The following is an 18,893-nucleotide window of genomic DNA, read 5'->3' on the forward strand; positions in this document are numbered from 1 at the left end:
GTGCTGCCAAACAGCAGATCGGCACAGCGCGACAGCCATTTTGATGTAAATGAAGCGGTGATTATTTAAATCGGCTTTTCATTTCCTTATGTCTAGAAACCTAATCTACATGGCTCTGTCGATGGAGCCATGTAGTCTAGACATACCCATACTGTCCAGAAGAAGAAATATCTATTTTCTGTCAGATTGAATTAATTAAAAACAATAACTGCAGTAATTTTTTAATCATCTATAGAAGTCAATTTTTTTAAAATACATGCCAAGGATACTTTGAAAAATCTAAAAAGATTAATGTTAAACACATAGGGCACATTTAAACTATGAAATAAGGTTGAATCTAATAAGGTCAATTTCTTCCCACCCGATTTTGCAAAGTTGAGGATCCACATCCTCAATGTGGGAAAAATCAAATGTTGTCCAAAGTAGTGTGTCCCCATTGTGAAGCCTGCAGTCGACAAAGAGAGCAAAGCTCTGTGGGCAGCATTGCATTCTGGGCTATGCTCCTGGTGTCCACTAGGTCGAAAACTCTGCAGTGGGTGGTCAAGGACTCATGTCACCAACGTCTCAGAAAGCACTTGTCTACTCAATCCCTGGCATGATATCAGCGGGAGGAAGTCCGCTCGCACCTTTTTGTGTCCTGGTTGCCCAGGCTGATGCCACAGCACTTTGAGCATGGAGGCCAGTAGGCAAGAAAGCATCATCATGATCATGCGTGTAGTGGCATGCCTCATGGCACTGTGCTTCAAGAGTGTAGGCATCTTGCTCCACCAGGAAGAGGAAGAGGCTGAGGCTGAAGCTGAAGCTCGGTGTGGCATGGAAGTGCTACTCAGGCACAACCTGGAGCTCTTGCTAGCATACCCACCAGTCAATACTCAGGATACAGTACAATGCTGGTTCTGGAGCCATGAGATGGACTCAGACTTAGGGAACCACACTGTGATGCAGACTTGCAACTATCAGCAGTGGCAGATCAGAAGAAATTCTGAATGTGCAAGGCCACGTTCCTGGAATTGTCTGAATGGTTTTCCCCTGCCCTGATGCTCTAGGATACCTGAATGAGACCCACTCTGACCACGAAGAAGTGTGTGGTGCACTCTGTGGCTACATCGTACATGGGGCCCAAAACAGCTGGTTCACATGTCTGCAAATGTTGTGGAAGTCTATCTACACAGCTCCATGAAGCTCTCACATAGGTACTCTTTGATCATCTTCACAAGATGTTTTGGGAGGCCAGACTTATGCCATCCTCCATGATAAGACACCTTCTCATCAGGCATCACTGAATCACAAAGCAGTGCAACATCAGACCCCGGTTTATGGATACATTCAGAAAGCATATGCTCTTGATCACTTGGTGTAACTCAGAAAATATATCACATGATAACCTTCATGAAAAGGGAGAGGAACCTATTAGCACTCTCCCCTGGAAGCCCCATGTGCTGGACACACTTCCCTTCCCTCCCCCCCTGCAGGCAAGAAAGGAACCAGTGTCCTCAGAAGGCCGTATATGATGGACCTGGTATGTACTGAATACAGCAGGAAGCCATCCTCTGCTGCCATTTCCCTCCCACCTGCAGTTTCTGGCCCTGGCTAGCCCCTTACCATGACAGCCTGCTTCTGGAGCTAGTGTGTCCTGATGCTCCACTGAGAAATCTCTGCATCTGCTGTAAAATGCCCACTTTAAAGCAAACATTTGGCCTTGCATGGAACACATCTCATTTGTCTTTACAGAGACCTTTGGTGTACGCTAATAGATTAGGAGTAGGTTTAACATAATGTATCTGCTATAAAGTCTGCCCTTGTAACTTTTCTTTGAGGCTGGGACAGCGGCCAGCTCGGTGTGTCCTCCACCTCTTCTAGAATCTGCCCACTTGGCTCATATCAGCAAGCTCAAATGCATGAGGGACAACATGTTCTGGGAGCAGATGAACTGCATGCACACCCCTGTGGTGGAGATCCAGGCAGAGTGGTAGGATCAGAGCATGGAGCCGCAATAGAGGAGACACATTAGGGAGCAGCTTGCGAGGCAGCATGAGACCATGTTTGCCTCCCTGGCTGCTCTTATGGAGCCCATTGTGTCCTGCCTCAAGAGGGCAATATCTCAGGCCCCCACCTGTCCTGATGACACCCCCAGACCCTCCTCCAGCAGCCCTATGGCTTCTACCCTCAGGGTCCCCAGGGGCCACCAGGGCCCCAGGAGATCAGGGAGAGACTAAAGGGGAGCTGGAACCTCCAGGTTCTCAGAAGGCAGTCCCACTCCCATTCCTGAGCCCCTTCCCCCTTCCGTGTCCCAGTTCTTCGATTTCCCTGCTGTTTTCTCTAAATAAAAAAACTCCTGTTCTTTGAATAATAATCTTTTTATTGCGTGAACTACAGGAGTGGGATGGGGGATTAAAGGGAAACATGGACTGTAGGGGCCAAGCAAACAAATAGCCAATAGTCCCAGAGCCTTAACTCACTAGGGGTATGTCTACACTACCCCCCTAGTTCGAACTAGGGGGGTAATGTATGCATACCGAACTTGCTAATGAAGCCCGGGATTTGAATTTCCCGGGCTTCATTAGCATAAAGCCGGCTCCGCCATTTTTAAAAGCCGGCTTGTTCGAACTCCATGCCACGCGGCTACACGCGGCACGGGCTAGATAGTTCGAACTATGTAGTTATTCCGAACTATCTGTACGCCTCGTGGAACGAGGTGTACAGATAGATCGGAATGGCTACATAGTTCGAACTATCTAGCCCGTGCCGCGTGTAGCCGCGTGGCACGGAGTTCGAACAAGCCGGCTTTTAAAAATGGCGGAGCCGGCTTTATGCTAATGAAGCCCGGGAAATTCAAATCCCGGGCTTCATTAGCAAGTTCGGTATGCATACATTACCCCCCTAGTTCGAACTAGGGGGGTAGTGTAGACATACCCTTGTAGTGAAATAAAGTTTGTGAACTCATCAGAAGTGCCCTCCATGGGATTGGTGCTGGACTGGGAGACATCCTGCAAGGGGGAGACTGGCTCCAGTGATATACCAGATCCTGGCTCTCATGGATTGCCAACTCCTCTTCTTCTTTCTTTTCTCCGCATTTTTCAGCCTCTCATCTATCATGGTGACCTCCAGGCTGATACTAGGCATTTTTTGACTGGACTCCACAACCTCACTGGGGACACCTATACAGGCCATTCCCCAAAATGGCATCCAACTGGTTGTAGAAGAGGCACATGTGAGGTGCTGCACCAGACTGTCCACTCTCTTCCTTTGCCTTTTGGTAGGACTGATGCAGCTTCTTGATCTTGACATGGCACTGCTACACATCCCTGTAATATCCTTTTGTCCCCAGGCAGCTTGTGATCCTGCCCCGTCTCTCAGGCTACGTCTAGACTGGCATGATTTTCCACAAATGCTTTTAACGGAAAAGCTTTTAACGGAAAAGCACTTTTTGCGGAAAAGCGTCTGTGGCCAATCTAAATGCGCTTTTCCACAAAAAAGCCCCGATGGCCATTTTCGCGATCAGGGCTTTTTTGCGGAAAACAAATCTCAGCTGTCTACACTGGCCCTTTTGCGCAAAACTTTTGCGCAAAAGGGACTTTTGCCTGAATGGGAGCAGCATAGTAGTTCTGCAAAAAGCACTGATTTCTTACAGTGGGAAGTCATTGCTTTTGCGGAAATTCAAGCGGCCAGTGTAAACAGCTGGCAAGTTTTTCCGGAAAAGCGGCTGATTTTCCAGAAAAACTGGCCAGTCTAGACACAGCCTCAGTGTTCCTCCTGGTGGTTTGGAGCTCATTGAGGATGGCCTCATCCCCCCCCCACATATCTCGATGAAAGCCAAGAACTCCTGGATGCTCCTTGCTGGTGTTCATCTGCGTCCCTGGGAACTAGACCCCTTGGCTGCGTCTAGACTGGCAAGCTTTTCCGCAAAAGCAGCTGCTTTTGTGGAAAAACTTGACAGCTGTCTACACTGGCCGCTTGAATTTCTGCAAGAACACTGACGATCTCATGCAAAAGCCCTCTTGCACAGTGTAGACAACGTGGAATTGTTTTGCGCAAAAAAGCCCCGATAGCGAAAATGGCGATCGGGGCTTTCTTGCACAAAACCGTGTCTAGATTGGCACGGACACTTTTCCGCAAAAAGTGCTTTTGCGGAAAAGCGTCCATGCCAATCTAGATGCTCTTTTCCGCAAATGCTCTTAACAGAAAAACTTTTCTGTTAAAAGCATTTGCGGAAAATCATGCCAGTCTAGTCGTAGCCCTTGAGAGCAGAAGTCTTCAAAGTGATCACACTGTTATTGGGATTACTCGATGACATTTACATGTGTGCCATGGTGTGCTGCTCACTCGCAATGGGCTGGCAATGCTGACCACACGGGTCAGGCCCTTTTACTGTTCCTGGGCCTTTTTGAGCTCAGCAGGACAGCAGTAAAGATGCAAGTTCTGGCCAGAGTGGTTAGAGTGGGAAGCTGTGGGAGGCCTTCCAGAGGCCAATAGCCTTGACTTTCTGGCACTACTGTGTCTACACTAGCGTAAATTGAACCGTGCAAGGTTGGGAATAGCATTACTCCTTGTGAAAAGCAGAAGTACAGAAATCAACTTCCATGGCCCTTCATATCTACACGACAGGCAGTGTAAAGTAGTGTGGACACATCACTTAGATAACAAATCTCATGTTGATGTAAACTCCTCGTGTAGACCAGGCCTAACTGGCTTCATTAGTGTAGGACAAAGTATTAGGGAAGAGGACTGCCAGTAAGTACTTAGCATACAAATAAAGCAATTGATGATGCAGATAAGGCAAAATATAGTTATGAAGATACATTTGTAGCAAGGTCCTACATGAAAAAATGCAATCAAATCACAATAAGCAAAAGTTCTACTATTTTTATTTGATTTTTGTTTTAATGTAATAAATGCCAAGTAAATCATTAAAAGAAATGTCAGCCCTGTCAGTGGCAGCTGCTCTCCCTACTAAAAAGGGAGGGGAAGTGTAGAAGCAGAGCAGCTAGCAAACCCCACAGCGGTCTGCAAAGTCACTAGTGGGAAAACAACAAAGGCCTTTCCATGCAACTAGCACAGATGTGCCCAGAGCCAAACTGTCAGAAACAGTTAAGATGACAGCTACTCACAGTTCATTATTTCCTTCTCACAGGTCACTGGGTGACAAGCTGGGTCACCATGCTTTGTCGGCTGTTTTAGCCCTCCCTCCACAATCCCTATTCAATTTAAATAAAGGTAAGCTGCTCAAGTTGATATACTAATGTAAACAAATATGTCCTAATGCTTGGAGAGAATGAGACTGCAACATTTAGTGTACCTTTGTACCATGTTTAGTGTGATTTGTAACATTTAATCCAAGTGATGAACAAAACATTGAATTTGGGTATCTAGCTGATATGGAGACCAGAATTTTGTTAGGATGCAACTAAAGCATGTAATGAAAGCTAGTTTGTCACCAATTCGAAGCTTTAACCTTTAGAACATTTACATGGCAGATATATCATATATCATTGACCTGAAGTTCAGTGAAAAGATATTTTCCCATAAAAGGACAGAAACAAAATTTTTCACGCGTAAAATTAAGGGAGAGGAGTTAGAAAGAACAAACAAAGGTTTTCTAAAATGCAAAACACAAAGTTTAGGATTGTTTTTAAAGCACATCATGTGGATTTTTTTTGTTTATCTCTATTCAACAAAAATATTCTAGCAGCTTTCAATTTTATTCTCTTTATAGCCTTTTCATGTGTCACCTTGTAGTAATCGTATTCTACAAAAAAGAGATCGATGGTGCTTCTTATTTATGTTTGACCACTTGGAATTTACCATGAATGAACAGTTTTTAAAGAATCAAAGTCAAATATTTGATTAACTCTTACAAACAATTCTACCATTTCCTAGCTGTGTCACTGTTAAGAGTGGGAGAATGATACTTTCAGGCTATTCCTCATCAGTTTTTCCTAGGTTAGTAAATCTTGCAAAAATCTAATATTGGAACCTGGCTGGCTGATTGAGCAGACCTCTGTCTTTCAGGACAAGGCCCTACTAAGTGCTGAGTGCTCTGGCTGAGATCTAAGAAAGTACTCCTACATGTGCTTAACTTTAAGCTAGCATAGAAGTGGTTTGCTGGATGGGAGCAAGAGTGTTCAGAAAGAGTCAAGATTAAACTCCGGATGTAATTTTTGTAGCTATAGATTGAGGAGTGACTCCGTTAACCCGAAGTCCAGCAAAACATTGAAATTTAGATAACTTTAAACATGTGATTAGTCCCAGTTAAACATCAGTGGAATTATTTGCATGCTGGTGTAGCAGAGACTGATGCCTTAATCCTCAGCTGAGAAAGCCCTGGCTTCACAGGGTATGTCGACACTTGCACCCTAATTCAAACTAGGGATGCAAATGTAGGCATTCAAAATAGTCAGTGAAGTAGGGATTTAAATATCCTGCGCTTTATTAGTAATTGGCATGTTACTCTGAATGCCAGCTGTTTCAAAAGTGAAAGTGCGGGCCAGGACGCGTTAGTTCGAACCAAACCCCTTGGTCTGCTTTGCCCAAGGGTTTGATTTACTGTCAACACCACTCTGGGATTACTGACTATCTGTTTGCTTGGCCCTGCTAGAGGTTCAGGGCCCACCATACTGCAATCATCTGACCTAACAGAAAATCCCTACAGCTGGGTGGCTGAGTGTATCAGCATTGCGCTGGGCTAACATGGATTCATCCGTCAGAAAAGGACCTGGGGATTACAGTGGATGAGAAGCTGGATATGAGTCAACAATGTGCCCTTGTAGCCAAGAAGGCTAATGGCATATTAGGGTGCCTTAAGAGGAGCATTTCCAGCAGATCCAGAGAAGTGATTATTCCCCTTTATTCGGCTCTCATGAGGCCACATCTGGAATATTGTGTCCAATTCTGGGGCCCCACTATAGAAAGGATGTGAACGCATTGGAGAGGGTCCAGTGGAGGGTGACCAAAATGATTAGGGGGCTGGAGTGCATGACCTATGAGGAGAGACTGAGGGATTTGGGTTTTTTTAGTCTGCAGAAGAGAAGAGTGAGGGGGGATTCAATATCAACCTTCAACTTCCTGAAGGGAAGTTCCAAAGAGGATGGAGAAAGGCTGTTCTCAGTAGTGACAGAGGGCAGAACAAGGAGCAATGGTCTCCTGGTTGGATATCTCTAGGTTGGATATTAGGAAAAACTATTTCACTAGAAGGGTGATGAAGCACAGGAATGGGTTACCTAGGAAGGTGGTAGAATCTCCATCCCTAGTGGTGTTTAAGTCTCAGCTTGCGAAATCTCTGGCTGGGATGATTTAGTTGGGATTGGTCTTGCCTTGGTCAGGGGGCTGGACTTGATGACCTCCTGAGGTCTCTTCCAGCTCTATGATTCTATTATTCTGTTCTATGATTCTAACAGGGATCTCGTGGAGTAAGTTATAGCACATTAAATGGAGTATGACTGTCAGGTTTTTGTGGTGGGTTCTGTTCAGTTAGGTGTGAAGATAAGGAAATTTCTGAGCCATTTTTACTTTATCCTGTGAATCCTAGGCTATGTCTACACTGCAGAGCTTTTCAGAAAAGCTCTGCCACATCCAAGGAACACATCTGCTTTTCCGAAAAAAAAATTCAGAAAAGCAGATGCGTTTTTTTGGCTTCCCCGTAAACCTTGTTCAATGAGGAAGAAGGGATGTTTCGAAAGAGGGGCTTTTCCCAACATTTGGCCCTGTGTAGACGGGCTAAATGTCAGAAAAGCCTCTTTTGAAAGAAAAACAGAAAAAGATACGCAAATTGCAGTTTTCCCACTTTTTCCAACTTTTCCCTTTAGTGTAGACATAACCCTAGCCTTAATGAAATAGGAAAGAGGATGCCATCCTCATTTTCTATCCTGATTTTGACATCTTCTAGAGTACCGCGCTAATCTCAGTGTAAACCTGATTTAAACTTTAAGTTTCCCATTACCAGATATTAGATCAAATTAATAAGACAATGTACAAAACATGCATCACAGATATCCCGTATGAACAGACAGCAGGGATTCACTCTCAGCTGATTTATTAGAGATCCACTGACGTGTACTATATTTGCTTACAACTCACCCGAAATAATTTAGTTTAAATACTCTCCCCACCCATTTTACTTGTGAAATTTCTCACACTAAAATGCTTAATATGGTATATATCAGCTAACACATTTATCTCTGGCACCATTGATTCTAATGACATTTCCTGCAGATTTTGAACCAATGGGGAACTAATTAGACCTTCTCCCACTGCAATAGTCTGAAGATTGGACAAGATTAAAAAATAATCTTTGCTTTTCCTTTTTTAAATAGGAATAAACATTCCAAAATGCTTGTGTGTTACAGTTGGACTGTAGATGCATAATAATAGTTAAATATTAAAATACTTAATTTTGATATTATACAAAATAATATACACCAAATTTGCTGTAGATAATTCAACAGAGAAGATGGGTAAGGTAATATCTTTAAGTGGACCAACTTCTGTTGGTGGGAGAGACATGCTTTAGAGCTCTCTAATCAATGAAGGTTGGTCCAATAAAAGATGTTATCTAACCCAATTTGTCTCTCTAATGTCCTGGGACCAAAATGGCTACAATTACACTATGGATCATTCTAGTTAGACACTAATACTTATTTTTTCTATATATCCAGAAATACAAAATTTCAATAATATGTAGTACACAGACTCCCACTGATTTCGATTAAAAGACAGTTTGCTTAGTGAGGATTTGTAATAGCACTATATTAACCTTGAAAGAAGCATTAACATGATCCTAGTAGCTACTCATTTTCAATTCAGTCTTTCAGTGTGCCAAGTGACTACATCTCTCATTGCAGGACTGAACATTCATTATTATAACCTTTCAAACACTTATACACAACAAAGTGAATGGCTGCACCTCTGAATATTTTGTTTTAAATGTATACCTGATATTCTTACAGACAATGGCTATTTTTTCTATAATTTGCAGTATCAGTGATATGAATGGACATAGAAAACACTACAGAACTAGTTGTTATTTAAAAGTATTTGTCAGGATACAGCATTCTTTCAATGCAGCTAAGTACTGAGAGAAGTATATACCTTTAGCATATTGTAAATATTTTAAAAAAATATATACTACTGGGATTTAGAACTGATGCCAGCGAATCATGATTCAAATTTCAACACAATTCTATAACATTAGACATAACATTAAAAATCAGGATATTTGCATACTGTTAATTATTTAGTGTTTTTATTAACAAAACTAAACATGAAAGTACCAATTCAGCAAGGCATTTAAGTTTCTACTGAAATCCTAATGAAGTCATTAGTACTTAATTATGTTTTTAAAACTATGCATGTGTTTAGGTGCTTTATCGGTTCAGAGGCTAATATAAAAATCTAATTGGCCATGGAAAATTCCAAGCCATGTGAGTAGAAGCTATTTTATAGCTCAAGAGAAAAAAATATTGCAGAGTTCCGTGATTGAGAGATGCTATCCAAAACTCTGCTGTCAGACATTTTTCTTTCTTTCTGCTTTATGTCTTGCAGTTCTCCCTAATCACAGCTTATAGTATCACATGTCTTGTCATGTTTTGCCTAATGTGCAACAGACACACTTCCATAGCATTATCCCAACATTTATGGTTATTATAACATAATATGGTAACTTTCTTGGAAAAGGGCACAAGTTTAGTACAGGTAGTCTTAAAAATAAACCATCAAAGGATCATTCAATTTTGCCCAACAGTTTAAACTAATCCTAAACATGCTCCTAAATGCTTCTCTCTGATCACAATATTATTATGGCAGATTCCCATGTTAAGAAAAAGCTCTGCCTGCCCAAATTAAAGCCACCCAAATGATGGTTGCTCTGTCAGCCCTTGTCTACACTAGGGAGTTATTTTGAAATAACCCTCCTTATTTCAAAATAATAAATGAAGCAGCCACACGACCAAGCCTGTTATTTCAAAATAATGGGCTGCTCACTTTGAAATCTGTACTCCTACTTTCCTCAGGGAATAACGCTTATTTCAAAATAGTCATTTCAAAATAGTCATTTCAAAATAGTGGTAGTGTGGACACTCCACTGCTGCTATTTCAAAACAACTACTCCCCAGAGTCATTTGAAGTAATTGCCCCCCCAGTGCTTCCTGGGGCTCTAAGTCAAGGTAGCGCATCCACATTAATGGATCCTGCCTCAGACTCATTTGGAAGCTCCTCTATAGTGGGGACATGTATTTCAATTTTGTTCTTTTGGGAGTTATTTCAAATTTAGTTATTTAAAAATAATTTCCTAGTGTAGACAAGCCCTCACTAAGGCTACACTCACTGCTCACTTTGTAGCAATGTACACATATGAAAATGAATGTTTCCCAGATCCCTGAGAAATATAATTTAGTGATGACAGCTTTAAACTACAACCATCCTGATTTTGCTCTAAAATAACTAAACACAGTTGCCCACAAGGGGATAACTACCAAATATAAATTTAAAAAAAGAATTATTTATTATAGAAGCATGAAGCTGCTAACCATACTTTCCCTCTGTAACTTCAGTTTATTAAGAAGGTTATGTTTTAGATATAGCTTTAACCAAAATATACTCTTAGGCATGGTATGACATGCTCGAGCTCAGACTGGATTTCAGGTTGATAATGAAACATGTATTATTATGTAACTTTAAGTCTAGTGGCAAAACCATGTCACATAACGTCAATAAAAGTCCTATTACTTAGCATTCTATGAGGTTCATGCATAGAATTTAAAAGTAAATTTCCCAATTGATATAAAACTTGGTGTACACTTCAATCTTTATGCACATAAATGTCACCCCTTTTCATTAATTTTGGTCAAAAATCCATATTCCCTTACAAGCCAGAGGGCTTCTGAGATATTTCAATAATATCCAGGAAATCAATCTTACATGAAACTGAAGGAAAACATCTAATGTCATTGAACAATAAATATCAGTTCTGTCAGTGGCTTACCTTTGAGCTGAGGCCTTAGGATGTTTCTCTTCTAGTTTCCTCACCAGTGCGACTGTCAGCTGCATGGTCTCCCTTAGGGGACCTGCAGGCATTAAATGGGCGTCCAAAGGTCCTGAAAGTTGTTTCTGATTGGCGTTGTTGACATTTTTTTGCAGAACCTAAAAAATGAAGTACAACCATGCAATTTATATATTAATTGGAATAATATGTGGCTACTTTTTCAAGTAAGGCTGTTGATCAATAGAAAATATTGAAATCCAAAGAGCAATGTCAAAATGTATCAAGAAAGAAATCTAAGGAAGGAGTAATTTTTTATAACTTCTTGAAGATATACAGAATGTGCAATTTCAACAAATTGTCAGTCAGTGGAATAAAGGAGACTAAAATTAAAAGCTTTGGAATACAAAATGGTTCTATTTGTTAAAATCTCACCTTAATTAATGTATTTCTCTCACACTGTTTAATTTAAACAAAAGCAAATACACTTATTTATTGAAAAAAATTAAGAGGGTGGAAGTTAGTTTCTCTCTTTTCAAAATGTATTTTTGAAAAAACTGTTTCTGACCTGCCTCTGGCTTGGTACAATGACCTCTTCTGCTGAGCTGCTCTCTATATCCTGATGAGCTGGAGACCAGACCCCATGGTGGATGTTGTGTTCCATTTGGGTCACCTCCTCTCTTACATTTAGCTCCTCTAGGTAGGTCAGGACAAACGCAGGGTAAGCCTGTAGGAAAGGATAAAGGCAGAAAAGTGACAAGGAGTAACATTAGGGTATATCAGTAGAACCACAACAAACTACACATCAGGAATTATGGGAAGAGTGTCTGATATAGGCAATGTCACAAAAGTTACAAAGTTATTTATACACAGTATTTCATGAAGTTTTCCTAACTCAGATTTACATAATGACTTTTACAGATTTACTGCAATGAAAAAAATACACTATGTAAAGGCTAAGGAGTAATTTAAGATTATGGACCTACAGCTTTTAAGATTGAAACACCCACATAAACAAATTTTTCTTGTTACTCACTGATAAAATAAATTTTGTATTCCTATTTTAAGTACTTATATGCAGTTAAATATGAGAATCATATTTAGCTAGTCTCTGAAGTATAAGATATTAGCAGAATGAAACTTCTCAAAAAGGTATGAACTCAAACTTTCTTACCATCTCATATGGAAAAAAAAGCTAATTTAGTTGGGAAATAACTGCATTTTTGTTTTTAACAAATTTAAATGATAAAATCCAGTTACCAACTTTCACACTCTATTGACCTTGCTAGCCTGTCAAGTTAGCTAAGATTCTACATGTGAAAATATCATATCCTAGCAATAACATCCTATTTTGTTTGAGCAGGAAGGGACATCTGCATTCTTGGCCACTTAACCAACATCAAAATCACCACATCTTTCATCAGGGTAACATGATTAGTCTCATTTTCTTAACCCAGACTGTGAAGTTACTGCATTGTCCCTCTTCAGAAGCAACTTCAGCCTAAGTGGCTTTCAGAGGGTTATAGGGTGACCATGGTGAAGGATCCTAGATTAAGCCTAAATGAAAGCATTTTTTGCTTACAGCCATTGTGGAGAATATGAAAAACTTCCTGCTCTGACTGCTCTGGCCAGAACTTGTGCCTCTATTCCCCTCCCACTGAGCTCAAAAAGGAATGAGAACAGTAGAAGGGCCTTTCCCGTGTGGCCAGTGTTTCAAGCCCATCTTGGTCAAGCAGCAAATCACAACACATGTGGAGATGACGTCGAGTAATCTGACCACCAGTGTGATGACCTTGAGGGCTTCTGTCCCTATAGGCTCCAGTTTCCAGGGGCACAGAAGAGCGCCAGCATGGAGTGTCCAGGAGATCTTGGACCTCCTTGAGGTATGGGGAGATGAAACCACCTTCACTGAGCTCTGAACTAGTAAGCAAACATGGGATGCCCAGCAGGGATGCCCCGTAGTGCAGTATGAAAATCAAGGAGCTGCACCAGACCTACCACAAGGTAAAGAAGTAGAGTGGACAGTTTGGTGCAGCATCTCATACATGCTGCTTCTATGACTAGCTAGATGCCATTTGGGGAGTAGCCAGTTTCCCCAGAGTGGTCATGAAGTTCAGCCAGGACATGCTTGGTGTCAGCCTGCGGGACACCACGGTGGTGGAGGGGGAGCAGAAGGAGAAGAAAGATCAGGAGGAGCAGACTAGTCAGCTTGCGATTGATGAGAGCCAAGAACTGTTAATGACTATGGAGCCAGTCCCCTCTTCCCAGGGACTGTCTGCTAGTCCAGCACCAACCCTGGGGGAGGGAACTTCTGGTGTGTCCACAAACTTATTCTAACCACAAGCAAATTAATGACTCTATGCCTATACAGCGTATAGGCATAGAAAAAGCTTCTTCTCATTGTCTGCAGATGGAGCGGGAGTCTTGTCTGTACAACTCCATGAAGCTCTCGCATAGGAACTCTTTAACGCTTTTCAAAAGAAGCCTTATAAGGCCAGCCTTATACCGTCCTCCGCAGTAGGACACTTTCCTACGCCAAGCCACCAGTAAGTGGTTTGGCAACATTGAACCACAAAGCAGTGCAGAATAAGGCCCAGGTTTATGGCCATATTCGGTCAGCATAAGCTCCCGATCACTTGTGATTTGGAGAAGACTGATATCTCACATTGCAACCCGTATGAAGGAGAAGCGGAACATATTAGCATTCTCCCTAGGAGGACACATGTGCTGGACACACATCCCCCACTCGATGTGGGCAGGAGGCCACGTGTACTGGTCTCAGCGTATGCCAGACACTGCAGCAAGTCAACCCACCCCTTCCCTCTCTTTCCACCTGCAAGCTCCTTCCCTGGCTGGGAAAGTAGCACTGTCCCAGAAAGCCACATGTGCTAGACCCCAAATGTGCTGGACGGAGAAGGAAGCCACCTTCTCCTGCCCCTTCCTCTCATGCCTGCAGACTTGTGCCCTGGCTGGACCCTTACCATGCCTGCTTGCCTGTCCCTATGCTGCCCTAAGAAGTCTGAGTATCTGCTGTAAAGTGTTCACTTTAAAGCAAGCATTTTGCCTTGCACAGAAAACATCTCCTTTATCTTTCCAGAGACCTTGAGTGCAGGCTAACAGATTGGGATAGGCTTAATGCAATGTATCTGCTGTAATATGTGCCCTTGTATCTTTTCATTGCAGCTGGGCCATCAGCCAACTCACTGAGAACTCTCCCTCTTCCAGCATCTGCCCACCTGACTCAGATCTGCTGGTGACATTACACACGAGAGGGCATATTCTGTGAGCAGATACACTTCCTGCACTCTATTGTGATGGAGATGTGGGCAGAGTGGCAAAAGCAGATTGTGAAGCAGCAGCAAAAGGAGTAGCTGGTAAAACATCACAACACCATGTTTGTCTCCACATCTGCTGTAGTGGAGCACATAGTGTTCTCTCTAGAAAGGGCCTCTTCCCAGAACCAAGTCCACCTTGATGACACTCCTAATCCCTCCTCCGCCAGCCCTATGGGTCCTACCCTCAGGGTCCCCAGGGACAGCTGGGGTCCCAGGACATGATGGGGGGGGAACAAAAGGGGAGCCAGACCCACAAGGCCCTCAGGAGGCAGAGGGCAGTTCCACTCCTGTTTTCCTGAGCCCCAGCCCCCCACCGTTTCCTCCTTCCAGTTCCCAGTTTTTCCATTTCCCTGCTGTTTTCTCCAAAAACTCCTGTTTTTTGAACAATGGTCTCATTATTGCTTGAACTGCAGGGAGGGTGGGGGTTAAACGGAAACACAGGGAATGCAGGGATACTTGTGGAAAGCCAGTGACAAAGTCTTGCATAAAACAGTCCTTCAAGGCCTCTTTGATGCACATTGCCCCTTCTGTGCTCTTCTGCTCGTGCCGGTGTCCAGCTGCTCAAACTCCCTGGCTAAGTGCTCTGCTTCAGCCCCCACATTCTGCATGGTTACATTCCCCTTTGCTTTCACACAGGTTATGGATCACACGACATGCTGCCACCACGAAGGGAATGTTGCGTTCACTGAGGTCCAGACAGATCAGGAGACTCTTGAACATCCCCTTTAAACATCCAAAGGTACTTTCCACCATCATTTTGTACCTGCTCAGCCTGTTATTGCTGGGGTCCAAGCTGCCCATGTAGGGCTTCATGAGCCATGGAAGCAAGGGATAGACTGGGACTCCAAAGATCACTCTTGGCATATCCACCTTTGTGACTCTGATTTTCCAATTGGGGAAAAAAGTTCCACTGTGCATCTTTCAGAAGAGGCAGGAGTCCCTAAAAATGCAGGTGCCATGCACCTTTTCTGACCATCCCAGATTGATGTCAGTGAAATGGCCCTTGTGTCCATGAGCACCTACAGCACCATGGAGAAGTACTCTGAGGTTGATATACTCCATGGCAAGGTGATCAGGGGCCAGGATAGAGATGTACATGCCGTTTATCATGGTAAAGCCATTCACTGTGGTCTCCACATTTCCCATAGTCATGATCCTCCATAGCAGGATGTATTGATGGCCCTGGCTACTTGAATGACAGCCCCCACTGTACCTTTCCCCACTCCTAACTTATTCCTAACTGACCGGTAGCTATATGGCATGGCAAGCTTCCATAAGGTAATTGTCACATACTTCTCCATGATCAGAGCAGGTCTCATGTGGGTATCCTGGTGCCTCAGGGTCAGGGAAAGCCGTTTGCACACTTCCAAGAACTTGGCCTTGTGCATCTGGAAGTTCTGCAGCCACTGCTGATCGTCCCACATCTGAAATCACAATGTGGTCCCATCAGTCTGAGCTCATCTCATGGCGCCTTAAGCGGCATTGCACTATATCCAAAGGATTGACTGGTGGGTGCACTAGCATGAGCACCAGGCCTTGCCTGAGCAGCAACTCCATACCATGCTGAGCTTTGTCGTTGTGCTCTTCCTGGAGGAGCAACATGTGTACACTGTTGAAGTGCAGTGCCATTAGATGCACTGTGACTCACATGAACATGACAATGTTTTCCTGTGAACCCGTCTCCATGCTTGTGCTGCTATGGTATCCGCACAGGCAACCAGGGCACCAAATGTGCAATCACACTGGTTCCCCTTCATCTCATGCAAGTAGGCAGGGACTAGACAAGTGCATTTTGAGACGCTGGCAACATGCGCCCCTAACCACCTGCTGCAGTTTTGGACCAGGTGGACACTGTGCTCATAGCCCAAAATGCAAAGCTGCCCATGGTGACTCGCTCTCTGAGTCGATGGTAGGCTCCCTAGCAGAGATGCGCTACTTCAATTTACATTCAGTTATTCCCCATAGTGAGGACACAGACTGATTGTCAGTTGAAAAGGCTGTCTGCAAAACATCTGCTGGTTGCATAACTTGCAAGAGGGGTAAGTCCCAAGCAAGGGGCTTATATTCTTTTGGATCAGCTGAAGAAGCCATGGTGAAAATTAGCAGTGCTTAAGAGAGTGACCAGTCTCTAGGGTTGTGTCTAGACTACATGCCTCTGTTGGCAGAGGCATGTAGATTAGACAGATCAGCAAAGGCAAATGAAGCCGCGATTTAAATGATCGCGGCTTCATTTACATTTACATGGCTGCCGCGCTGAGCCGACAAACAGCTGATCAGCTGTTTGTCAGCTCGCCGCTAGTCTGGACGTTCCCCCTGTCGACATCAAAGCCCTTTGTCGGCAGCCCCGTTATTCCTCGTGGAATGACGTTTACCGGGGCTGCCGACAAAGGGCTCTGATGTCGACAGGGGGAACGTCCAGACTAGCGGCGAGCCAGCAAACAGCTGATTAGCTGTTTGTCAGCTCAGCGCGGCAGCCATGTAAATGTAAATGAAGCCGAGATCATTTAAATCGCGGCTTCATTTACCTTTGCTGAACAAACAAATCTACATGCCTCTGCCGACAGAGGCATATAGTTTAGACGTACCCTAGATAGCGGAGCCACAGAGCCCTTTGTACAAAGTGGAGGCCTACCGCTGAGGTTTAATGATGGAGCCTCCCAGGGACACTGTATAAAGGCTGGAGGCATAATATTTCCTGTGTACCTTTGACAGTCACAAATGTAATTTACAGTTTTATGATCACTTACTGTTTTTTCATAGAAAAATATTCAAACACTAATTAAGTACTGTACTTCAAAACTGCCGATATGAAATAATTTTTAAAAAAATGCACTCAAATATTTCTGTGATCTTCTTCTGCAAAACACCAACTAGGAGCCAGTGATTGCTGTAATGAGTAAATTTCATAAATACAAGGACAAACATTCTACGGGGCAGCTCTTGAGACCAGTCCATCTATTTAATTTATGAAGCACCTACTGTATTATACCATCCTTCCTAACTAATATTTGGCAATAGATTACCCATGGATAGCAATGAAATCTCTGAGCCTGTATGGAAAACAGGACATTAGAGCTGTCATGCAGATCTGAGAGAACTTTTTTGTTCCACATATTTTGAGATAACTTGATAATGTTCATCTCACAATAATTGTTGATGATATCATCAATTTTAGCAGATGCATCTAATGGTGAAGCTCAATATTTCACGCCTTAGTTGTAGTGTCTTCCTTTTCAGTTAGTTTGCTGTCAATCTTTCTTCATTTGTGATCATCTTTTTCTTCTGAACTTTATTAAAGTAAACGCCTCAGACAGAAAAAGCAGGGGAGCAGACAGACTCTGTGGGCCCTTGGGCAAGGTGGGGGAGTGGTTCTGCACTCCCAGAAGAGGCAGGGACTCAGGTAGAAGGGGTGGGGTCGGGGTAGCCAGCCCTCTATGCCACCTAGAGAGTGGTGCACCCTCCTCTCAGCTCTCAGAGCTGCACAGACCATGTGGTGCAGATTTGTGGTGGCACTGAAAAGGGTCATAGCAGCAGTGGTGGTGGTCAGAAGCCTTGGGCCCCTTTGAATCACCAGGTCCTGAGACAAACTGCCCCCTCCACTCTGTCAGTGGGTCTGAGAAAAAATAGTACAATAAGTGACTTTTATTTTTTGAGGAATGGATGAGATTTTTTCTATGATCAGTACTATTGACTCTTGTTTGTTGTATATCTAGATTATAATTTGATGCGACGCACTCATTTATTCTCAGTTATTACTGTCTTTAATTCATATCTGATAACCTACACTAAAGGTTGCATAAAACATTTAAGTGCTTAAGTGATTTAGGGGCCTAAGTCCCACTGAGCCCAATGTGTCTAAATCACTTTTCAAAATAGTACCTAGGCAGTTTTGAAAATTTTGCCCATCATCTTAAAATATGTTTCACCATTATTAGGATTACATTTGCTTTAAGTGAAAAATATTAATGATGATGTCTCTAGGTACAAGTGCAAAAGAATGGTTATTAAAGAGCACAGTTAGCATTTCTTGATATCTAGAAGTAAATTAAATCTAACTTACAGGCTTGTTTATACAGAGATAAAAGCTGTTTTTCAGGTAAAGTGTCTATTGGTTTACATGCAAAATGTATTTGAGGGAAGAGTATACATATTAGCCTATTATGAATAAGGGCAACAATTATAATTTTGAAGATAATTTTTAGTGCAAAAAATCCAAAGAGTTACTTTATCCTCTATGCATAACACTCAGGTGTTTGAGAGGTTAATTTGTACTGTACTTTACAGCAATGATATTGTCAAGAGACTGGAAAGAGATATCAGTGTCAGATTAGAAATAAGCACTTTGTAGTACACTCAGCATTTGATAGTTTTATAGAATTGCCTATAAAGTGTACATAGTACAGAAGACTTACTTGTATTCAAGCAGTATAAATAATAAATTGTAAATAATAGTTAATACATTAATAGCAGATATTAGTTCTTAAGGAAATTAGTTTTCCTTTCAATATTAATGTGTCACCTATTGTTACATTGTATTATGCCATTTTACTATGTCAGTTCTTGTTGGCTGACATATGCTGCAACTT

The 18,893-nt window shown here is 42.7% G+C and overlaps 1 protein-coding gene across 4 annotated transcripts in view; it reads right to left on the bottom strand.

Moving 5' to 3' along the window:
• The window catches only part of DCDC1 (doublecortin domain containing 1), a 605,588-nt gene that overhangs the window by 209,042 nt on the left and 377,653 nt on the right, over positions 1 to 18,893 (bottom strand). For all 4 annotated transcript variants that reach the window (XM_025187660.3, XM_075927786.2, XM_075927784.2 and 1 more), the window contains 2 exons: positions 11,541 to 11,699; positions 10,976 to 11,133 (listed from right to left, as the gene is read on the bottom strand). In XM_025187660.3, the coding sequence (XP_025043445.1) occupies positions 10,976 to 11,133; positions 11,541 to 11,699 (317 nt within the window). The remainder of the gene's footprint in view (positions 1 to 10,975; positions 11,134 to 11,540; positions 11,700 to 18,893) is intronic.

The sequence above is a fragment of the Pelodiscus sinensis genome, chromosome 5 (genome assembly GCF_052426305.1).
Source record: "Pelodiscus sinensis isolate ZL-2025 chromosome 5, ASM5242630v1, whole genome shotgun sequence".
In the NCBI taxonomy this organism is placed as follows: domain Eukaryota; kingdom Metazoa; phylum Chordata; order Testudines; family Trionychidae; genus Pelodiscus; species Pelodiscus sinensis.